At 35.2% G+C, this 10,567-nt stretch overlaps 1 protein-coding gene across 2 annotated transcripts; it reads right to left on the bottom strand.

Moving 5' to 3' along the window:
• Positions 1–3,121: 3,121 nt before the first annotated feature.
• LOC103333483 (RING/FYVE/PHD zinc finger superfamily protein) lies at positions 3,122–10,046 on the bottom strand. 2 transcript variants are annotated; one of them, XM_008236335.3, is made up of 7 exons: positions 9,649–10,046; positions 9,198–9,283; positions 8,096–8,242; positions 7,895–8,003; positions 5,855–5,978; positions 4,465–4,666; positions 3,122–3,703 (listed from the first exon to the last, which is right to left on the bottom strand). In XM_008236335.3, exons 1-7 carry the CDS (start codon positions 9,770–9,772, stop codon positions 3,596–3,598), a joined length of 900 nt encoding a protein of 299 aa, XP_008234557.2. In that variant the 5' UTR covers positions 9,773–10,046; the 3' UTR covers positions 3,122–3,595. The 2 variants fall into 2 exon arrangements, with proteins under 2 accessions (XP_008234557.2, XP_008234550.2); XM_008236328.3 differs by having other exon boundaries at positions 4,465–4,735; positions 9,649–10,045.
• Positions 10,047–10,567: the final 521 nt, after the last annotated feature.

Below are 10,567 nucleotides of genomic sequence, written 5' to 3'. Positions count from 1 at the left end.
CTCGTTAAAACGAACTCAGCCACCGTTCTTTGTTCTTGGGCATTCCCCATTTCGATCGTTCATTCAATATATCAACAAGAAGTTCTTAAGATACCCACAATTCTTGAGCTATTTCTTGAGCACCATCTAATCCATCCAAATTTCTTAGGATACCTGCATTTCTTAAGCTATCTGAAACCATTGAGCTATGGAGCTTAGTGCCACCACCAAGCTACTGAGCTCGGTGACACCATCCAACCATTTGCTCATTCTAAAGGCCTTGTGGTCGAGGCCTAGAACTTGTGGTACTGGCACGCCATGCACACTCACACCAAAAATAACGTCTTTGTTACCACTTCCGCTCAGCCCAATCAATTATTCTATTCGAATAAATTGACCAAGTTGGCCGAAAAGGATCATAGGTCAACATAATGTAGTCCTTTTTATTGTACCAAAAAACATATCATAGTTCTATTTCTTGAAGAACAAAAAAAAAAAAAAAGGAGATGAAATTGAACAAGGATGATTGTTAATTTTTTTTTTTGGTAATGTTTGCTAAGCAACAAGATTTCTTTCTCTCTCTTTTTAGTATAAGTGATTGAGAAAGGTTTACACAAATATTCATTGAGTATCTGGAGTTTCAAACCTCTGATCTCATAAATAGAGATGGAAGAGATTTCTTACTTTAGATCTTTTGTTTTGTACAACTAAAATATTAATTAAAAGAACGAGTTAACTTTTGTGACGTGGAAGTATCTTTAGAAGCATTTTCTGAACCGTTAATTCTTTAAAAAAAATGCCAGTAGCAGCAAGATAAACTTTCCGCATGATGTATGACGTATTTGTTCACGCCTAGCAATGTAACATTGAAGAAACATTTTAAAATTAATAAAAAATTAAAAGTCCAAATTACATCTGCTTTGGGAATTTTGAATATTATAATTATCTTTTGACTAAATTACACTTTTGAGTTCATGTAGTATGTTTGCATTTTCAATTTCATCTCTATAGTTTAAAAAAACCACATCTATACCTTATATTTCAATTTAAGTTACATCTTTTTCGAGTGTCGGCAGCAGCGGCAAACCATCCCAATCGCAAGGTAATTGATTTCAAAATTCAACTCTATGAAATTCACAATTTTTTTCCGGTTTTTTTTTTTTTTTCCTTCTGAAATAGCAATCACTTTGTGGTCAGGAAAAAGCCGAATCTGAATTGAGATTAATCTCACCTTTCGAGTGTGGAGAAACCTTATGATATTTATCAAAAAAGAAAATGCGATAAATAAAAAGTCATATTCATTCAGAACATTTTAAATAAAAAGATAAATATGTACAGATTATCTGAATTATAAAAAAAGATGAAATGAGAACGAAAGAAAAGCTGGATATCAAGTTACATGTTACATGTACAGCAAGAAAATAAATAAAAAGATCCCCCAAAAAAAAAATAAAAATAAAGCAAAGAAAATTCAAGCAGAGAAGAAGCCATTGGAGGCCTCAAGACCAATCTGGCTCTTGGGCTCCATAACCCACTTGACAAACTCCATCTTTTCTTGTCCAATCTTCTTGTGGAGGGAGTGAGCCATAACTGAAACGCAGGAAAACAAGTCAGTCTCCAGCTGATGATCTCCTTCAGCAGACCCAGCCTTCCTTGCATTCTTCACCCGCCTCTCATACTCTTCAGCTACCAAAATTGCAATATCTGCCATCTCTCTCTCTCTCTCTCTCTCTCTCTCTCTCTCTCCTGTAACTTGCTTTCAAAATGGTTTGCTTTCAAAGTGGTTTGCTTTCAAAATGGTTTTGCAGAGACTGAATTTGATGGAGAAGGTGGTAATGTTGGGACAAATATTTATAGGGAGATGAGATGCAGAAGTGGCAGTTAAACAGATGAAGAAGTGGATAAGGATTAGAGGTAAGTGGGCTAACATTCCGACACCTTTATTTTATTTTTATAATGCGGGTGGTGTTGTTGGTTTGGTGGTTTTGAACATGGCTTTACTGGTTCTTCCCTGGTTTGGTTTCCTGTGGACTCTTTTTATATAATATTTTCGCTATTGGGTTCCCACCCACAGGTACCTTTGTGTTGATTGTTTAATGGTAGAGCGCCTGTTTAAATCAAAGCTGAAAGTGAAAGCCTCCTCAACTCTCACCTCTGAAGTGCCAACACCTGTCTCATATATTAATTTAATTCATATGATCTACAACCGACTTCTTTACAATTAAATTATGCAGAAGAATAAAAGTAAATTTTTCGGAAGTATCCAACGCATCACAAATATATATATATATATATATTATTAACGTCGTATTCGAAGAAGACAAATACCGCTAAACAAAAACCTAGTTGATTTTGAATGGGGATTTGTTGACTATTTGAGACAGATTAAATCCATTGCACCGAATATTCAGTGGATTTAAAAGGCATTGATTGAAAAATAATATGGATGTTAAGGAAACCATTGAAAGATAAAACAAGCCTAAAACCATAGGTTAAGGAAACCACACCTCGAACCTTCCTATGTCGGTCTTTGATTCTTCTCTTTTCCATTTCCGTCTTTGGTCAATCTGCTTTGGATTTTTCTTTCGGCCTGCTTTCTATTTTTCAGTCTTTTCCTAGAGGTTACGGCAAGTTATCTGTGTTAGGCTGTTCGGTTATTTAGGCGATGTGTTTTTAGTACTCAAATGCGTGCATATTATTTTGAGGGCTTAATTATAGCAATGGGCTCGGAGTTGTATTTTGGTCTTCGAATTCAAATATTAGCTCATATAGTGCTCAAATTAAGTCTAGCATTGCACGGTCGGTGACAACGGGGTTTGTGTAAGTTTTTCGTGAGTTTTAGTAAGGGTTTGTAGGGTTTCAAAGAACGAGTACCAATTTAAAATCACCCCAAAGTTTAGGGTGTTTAATGTAGTTAACCCTTTTTTTCTCTCTCTTGAACAGACTGTTATGCACCATATACCATCTGTTAGGCTAAATCCTGATAATGATAATAATTAAATGAATATAAAAGATTATATTGAAGCACATATAAAGATCAACCTTATCTTTGCCCCGTCATTTGTTTGATTAGAGAAATCATACTTGGTTGAATATTAAACTAACCTTAACAATCTAGGGAGGGCACTGCTACATCACACCGTCATACAATAGCTATACACATCAGACTTCTTATTGATGTTGCTTTCCCAAAAAAAAATTATACAAATACAAAGATAGCAGAAACGGTGTCATGTTTACTACCAAGGGAATATTCAGTCATTCCCCAAAACTAAGAAATGCAAAAGAGTTGTCTAGTAGCAATTTATGGATCGAAAGCATCATTGATATACATGTTAGTTATTTGATATATCCTATTCTTGATTTCTTACACTAATAGAGAGAGAGGGGGGGGAGAGAGAGGCAACACTTTTTCACAAATCACGTACAAAATTTTACAAATATAACTCAACCAGGAAGAAATGACTTTGGGATATTTCCAGAAACCATATACTCATTTTAGATTAAAGCGAATGAGACTCAGAAGCCCATAGCAAAGACTGACCCCACCAAATAGAAAGGCAGTCCATCTCAATATCATGTTATTTTGGTGAATAGTAAGAATACCCCTTCAAATCTATAGCAGGCCAAGCGTTTTCAGCTGCTGAATATGCTCAGGTGGGAGAACTGGTGGAGACCAATCAGATCCAGTCATCTCACCATCAACATCCTCGACAACATATTCCTACGAGTAAATAAATTTTCAAATAAATATCTGGTAACTTATGCAGTAATGACATGATCCAGAAGCGTTAAAACATCCAGAAATGATAAATTGTTGATCTAGTGTATGCAAAAATCTGTTTAGCCATTCAGTACGGACTTGAGTAAACCCACTAATTCGTCAAAAACAACTCACAGATCCAAGCTAAGTAGAGGACATAAGATCCCAAAGTTAAATGTTTCTTGTTCCGTAAATGGGACAAGAAGACATGATTAACATCTTATAATACAATGGAGGGACCTTGGAAACGCATCTGAATCCAATGGAGGGAACAAGAAGACAAAATATTTTCTTTTGTGGCCATCTTGGCCGCCACTGTATTTTATTGTTATAAGCAATAAAATTTTGTTTCTTTTTCAAAAAACGAAAAAGGAAAAAAATGCATGTCAGTTGGTAAAGAAAGGACAGCCCCATAGAAGCAGGTAGATTCAAAGTTTAATCATCTTTCGCTTTAGAGAATATATCTTTAACTAAACTATTTCTCATCAATCACATGTTTGATCATGTATGCTTAGTCAGCAGGAGGTGTCCCCTCTACTGAATTCGGCTACAATTTAGGCCCTAGTAGTTAGGACAAAACTTTGTTCAGTTGTTGAGCTTCACTTGTTGACTTAGTGCTCGATAAAATGGTAATTTATAGTGTTGCAGCGTGCAGACAATATAAAAGCATGGCAAAAAAATATTTAATTAAAAAAAAATGATAGAAGATGTCCCTAACTCACTTTTGTCAGCATCCTTTTTGCAAGTATATGGTAATGCCGCTGCCATATCCGTTGTCCAACCATTGTAGCTACCAGCACACTGTAGAATATGCCAATCACTGTAAAAAGTCCCAGCACAATCAGAGCCATTATAAATAGTATTGGCAGCCCTGCTTCACCAGCACCTCCCAAGCAACCGCATTCACCTGCCATACTTGCACAGCTACCCCAGCACGTGGTACAGTCAGTCCACATACAAAGTGTGCCTGGTAAATGACAGTCTGCGCAGACACTGCAGGAATTGTGTAAAAATGAATGACCTTGTAAACACTGATTTCATTAATACACCTCATTGTCATACGAACCAATGAATGGACATTATCTCCTGCTAAGCAGATAAATGGAGCGGATGGATGTAGCACAAACCATTAAGTATTTGGGTTGTGGTAGATAATACAACATCCAACTCTTCAGGCAGTTAGCCAAAAAAACAAAACAAAGAAACAAACACAAGACTTAAGTTCATGTAATCAGGTGTCAACTCACATTTCCAAACTTCCAGAGAGTTCATATTAATAATAATATAGTATTGAGCAGTAATTAAATATTTAATGCATCATGTTGTGCATGAACCAAACTCACCTCCACAATAAGATTTTGAGCACAAAGGAAGAAAGTTGGAAAACGTAATTAATTAAAAAAGTGAATACCTACTACATCATTTGAATCATGATGATTACAAGTAGAAAGTTTGGTCTAAGATAATATGTACGAACCCTATCTGCAGTAAATAGCAAGCCAACAAAAAGTGGTAGGACCATGATTTTTGATGAAAAAATATGCAAAATAACCATATTAGTATACCGTTGAATATGTCAGGAAAACACATTTCCTGATCTGCCAATGAAGCAGTTAAATGATAAAAGGTAACGGATTATGCTTTTGGTCTTAAGAATGCTGGTTTTAATAATGAGTGATTGCCCTTCTCCAACCCTTACTGCCAACCTGAAAGTGGACAGCTAATGCAGTCCACTTATTGAACAGGGTTCTACGGTGTGAAAATGGTCAAAATAAAATTTAATAAGCTTGACAGAAATAGATAACAAAAAATATCACAAAATAACACAGTGCTGAATGGACATTCATGCAACAAAATTGTTTTGGCCTCTCAAAGATAAAGGTTGTTGAAAAAATTTCTTCCAAGAGTGCCTTTGGTTTTAATTCGGTGCTATCAATCTATAGATCTATATCATAGAAACTCTCCCTTGTAAATATACAGGATTAATTAATCCATTCCATTTAGAGATGATAATATGATGATAATGATGATCAGGTAAACAGTCAGAAGAATCAAATCATGTGTAGACATGTGTAGCAACTAGGTCAAAGATTTCCAAATGTAGACTTATACCCAGGCTGACAGCAACAAAGGCATAATTCTCGACAAGGCTGAGCCAAATCATTGCGCACTCTTCGGTCATAACAAGTAATGAAGCACCCAGACAACCCAAGCAAAGCGAAAAACAACAGAGCTCCTGTATTCAACAATAGAAGTACGTAAATTACCAAAACCGAAAAAGCAAAGATGTATTACTGCAGAGAACAAAGGAGCAAGCATGTGCCCTAACATTAGAGTAAATTTATATTACAAAGTTTTAATCAACTAATTCCCAAGCAAAAAAACTGAAAATTTATAACAAGCAGCTACAGCCAAGATTTCATCATTGTCAAAGGAAACATAAATTTTCTTGATTTTCAACCATAAGAAATAAAAAGATCTCCACCAGCAACCACTTAAAACAAGGTACTACTTGTACTCAGAAGTTAGCAATGACACTCCACCCAAAGAAATTTCTACTACAAGAAGATGAGAGTTTCCACAAGGATTGGAGAAACAGAGTAAAATGTAAAAATAATATACATAACGCAGACAACAAGTTGTAAGAGATAAATACAAATCATTAAAGAAAAATTTATCTAATTATACATAATTGTAACTATCTTCAAATTGTTGTTATTTTGTGCAAAATAATAAAGTGCCAATGTGATTATCTAACAACATGGTGTTCATCATGATCTTCCATAACAAATCTGTAACCCAGTCACACTAATGAATAAATCTACTTTCCCTTCAGTTTGCGCCTTCCTCCACTCAGTACACCATGCAGGTCACCTCCGTCTCTGATTTTTTACCGTTTTATTCTTTGGGGTAAAGGATTATCTGGTTTCAACATAGCTACAGAAAGTATTACTAGACTGTATTTCCACATCCTTATTATATATTTCCTAAACTTTGACCGTCGTAAACTGCTTCTTTAATTTCAGAAAGGTGACAAACACAAACTTATTTCATAAACAGTCGACCATGATAAGATCATGACTTTGGCGAAACCACCTTATCAGAATTCTGAAAACATAAAAGCAAGTGAAACAAACCCATGTGCTCGCTTGGGAACTAAAAATATTCACCACTTCCATACATAAATGGCAATTCTTTCAATCAGCATCCTTCAACACATAAAAACAATAAGTTCCAAAGAATCCAGCTGGTTAATTTTTAAAAGCCATATCCAGTCTCCATTTTTCCACCTCCTATTTTACTGATCAATTAGACATCTTAAAATGTAATGATCTTATTTCCAAACTTATCTAATATGACCAGGCCTTGATCAGTGTTTAAATACCCAAACAGGACCCACTGATTCTATGGCCCTCACTGGTCTAATACTGGTAGCAATACTGTAGTGGGCCATGAGGTCCAAAAGTTCTTATAAAAATTGAACCACGACCTCGCTAACAGGTATGTTAGAACCCAGGACCACTAAGTGGTAGCAATACAGAGGTCCCTGCCATGGCAATTAAGGATAGAGTTGAAAACAAAAACAAAAATTTGATACATTTTTACCCTCCTGAAAACATGATGTAAGGATACATACATGCATATACAGACCAATATATATTCTTTATTCTTCTTATTCTTTCTCTTTTCTAACTAGCTTACTTGCTTACTGGGTCATTCACATGCTGACTCAATAGCATGTTACTAAATCTTCATATTTTTTATTTTTGACTATGTCATTTTCAATTTAATTTTTAATTAAATAAGGACATGGAAAATGAACCAAAGATGTTTTAAAAGTGTAAAATAAGTGTATTAACGCAATCAAATCTAAATATCTAACAGTATCTTAGAAGTGTGATCTTCCTGTTTTTCTTTTGCTGGACAATCTGATGAACATAAGAATCTCAAAAACCTTTATCACAATCACAGTGATAAAGTTCTGAGCAGACATCAGTCACCAAACAGAGGGAATTCGGGCTAAGATGCCATGCATATAATACCACAACAAATATATGGTAACCAACACGGGCAACAAGACACACGTATAACAACATTGAATACTATTTATTTTTCTAGTACAAGCATTCAGATAAGAACTTGAGGTTTTACCAGAGATATAGTAGAAACTAAGCTCACTGTCAAAACCCCATGCAAGACGAAGCCAGAATTGCTGGAAACCATCTATTAGATACACCAAATATGCCAATGAAGCAATCACCTGCATAAATTAATAGAAATGTTTCAAAATGCACATCCAATGCCAGCTATCAAAGTGAAGAAAGCAACTAAAGTAAATTACTAATGACCTACAAGCTGAACAGCCAGAAATATAAAAATAATGTCTCTAGTGACAAAGAATCGGAATTTCAAGGTTCGCCATTTTCTATCAGCAATAACATGAACTCTCAAATGGTAAGGAGCCTTGCAGGTTGTGCAATGAGCAAATGCAAACCCTTCCTGAAAAAATTAAAGCAAGATAGTCAGATACAGATGGGAAACCACTAACGAGCAGCAAAACCTGAACATGTGTATATATGCTGTTAGTTTGTCTTAATCAGCTAAATCCTACACCTTATTCAAAGACCATTAAAAGCCCATTTCTGAGTTCTCCAAAGATGACCTTACTGCAATACACTAAAAGTCTAAAACTTAGTGAATTAGTCGCGTTACAAGGAAAGAAAAACTAATTTGCTACCTGTTCCTACACCTGCGAGACACACTGTCGTAAATATCCTCTTAACACAACAGGGGATAAACGAATCATGACATTGCAACCCATCAATATGTCTATTCCATTTCATTATGCTAGAGACATTGGTGTTGAAGGAACTTCACTTCAATAAACTTCATTTCATATTTTAACTGCAACAAGCACATTTTAATGTGCATAAATGACACATCATTCTAGATTCCAAATAGCAACTATGTGCATTCTGATTTTTTTATAATTTACAAAGAAATTTTTTTTCTTTTCTTTTTGTAAAAGAAACAAATGCACAGACACGATTCTCTCTCTGTCTCTCTCAATAAATTCAAATTACACCCATGCTATAAGTTCAAACATAAGGACATCACCTTAGAATCAAGGGGATGGTTAGATGACAGCGAACACAGGATCTCAGAATCACTCTGTCTCTCTCAATAAATTCAAGTTACACCAATACTTAGAAGTTCAAAGACAAGGACAGTGTCCCAGAATCAAAAGGGATAGTTAGATGACAGCTAAAAGTGGGTTTTAGTGAATTCCAGAACATCCCATACACCATGGCTTTGTTTAATAATAACAGCAAGAAGCAATCAGAAACGATATAGTAGATGGATGGGATCACCAAGCTTGCATGCCAAACTATAATAGTATACATTACTAATTTTGGAAAAGAAAAAGAAGCAAAAATATAGATGGCAACCAAACCTTTACAGCTCTCCAATGATCCAAACATTCCCGGTGAACATACTTTGAAGTCCCTTTGCATTTGCAAGGAGCAATGAAGTCCCTACCTGAGTGAAAAATAGAAAGCAAAAAACCCACTGATAAGCTACATTACTTTACTAAACACTTAAATTTAAAAGGAACAAAATAAGTACAACTTTACACTTTTACCCTAAAATTAACAATAAATATTAACTATGTACATGAACCATCACTCTGAAAAGCGTTCTGTAACATTGCCATTTGCAAGACTAATTGGTTAGTTGACTTGAAAAGAGAAATGACAATTTTCCAAAATCCAAGCAAACAGAAATACATGAACTCAAATTTACAAATTCTACACTCCTCCTTAATCTTTTTATCAGACACCAAACACCCAATTGAGCGAATTGTCAAAACCTAATAAAACAGAAGTAAATTGGATGAGACATACCATCACTTTCAAGGCAAATTCGGCATTGGATTTGTTCACCAGGGCCCGCTTCCAGGTCGATCTCGCTGGGCTCGGCGACCGGCGCCGGAGCGATGAGAGGCGAAGCGTCCGAGTGATCCACCATTGAATTACGAGCGAGTGAACCAAACAGTGAAATTGCTCAGGGGTTTAGATTTAGAGAAATGGGACTTTTAATTTCGAATGATTGCATTAAGCAAAAAACCTAATTCCCCCAATTCTACCTCTGTTACTCGTTTGTTGAATGGTCTTATGACAACTGGGGGAAACAAAAAGAAAAGAGCAGAAGCAAAAAGTCTGTGTCTGTGAATGGTGGTCCTAGTTTGGTGCGCTTCCTTCTTCTTCAATTTTTCATTTTTTTATTTTGAAGGAGGGTTCATCATTTGGTCCGCCGTGCACTCGGGTTAAAGTGAGTAGCCCGAAGCTCGACAGGCCAAAGTCTAACTTGACCCATTTTTAAATTGGGTCGGATTTGAGCTTACGATTTGAAACTCTCGGCCCACCCGCCTATGCCCTTATTTTTGAAGTTTTAATTGATGCACTCCCAAACCTCATTTTATACTTAATTAAAATAATGTAATATGTATAATAAACTAATAAACTTCTTATTTTACTTACATATGTTATAAATTAAGTTAATTTTTCAATGTTGTCTAAAATTTTATAACAAAGCAATATATACACTATATCTTTTAGTGCCCCTTTTTTTTTCAAGTTCAACTTTAATGATTCAATAAAGAATTTGAAAGCTTATTTTGGTTTTATTAATTCTAATGGCACAAATTGCTTTAATTTTCATGATGTCAATCCTAGTTTAGGATAGAAGTAACACATTTTCATAATATTCATTTTTAGGTATAATATTTTTTAAATTTATTGGCTATTGCTTGGTCTAGATTTA

Source organism: Prunus mume, linkage group LG1, assembly GCF_029339155.1.
Source record: "Prunus mume cultivar Tortuosa linkage group LG1, ASM2933915v1, whole genome shotgun sequence".
Classification (NCBI taxonomy): domain Eukaryota; kingdom Viridiplantae; phylum Streptophyta; class Magnoliopsida; order Rosales; family Rosaceae; genus Prunus; species Prunus mume.
The sequence above is the reverse complement of the archived record's forward strand: the minus strand, read 5'-3'. Positions and strand labels throughout refer to the sequence as shown.

Coding starts and splice junctions, on each gene's coding strand:
- LOC103333483 (XM_008236328.3), bottom strand. CDS start 9,772: ATGGTGGATCACTCGGACGCTTCGCCTCTCATCGCTCCGGCGCCGGTC. Junction 8,004..8,095: donor TATTTCTGGCTGTTCAGCTT/GTAGGTCATTAG, acceptor TAATTTATGCAG/GTGATTGCTTCATTGGCATA. Junction 4,736..5,854: donor CTTTGTTGCTGTCAGCCTGG/GTATAAGTCTAC, acceptor CAATTCCTGCAG/TGTCTGCGCAGACTGTCATT.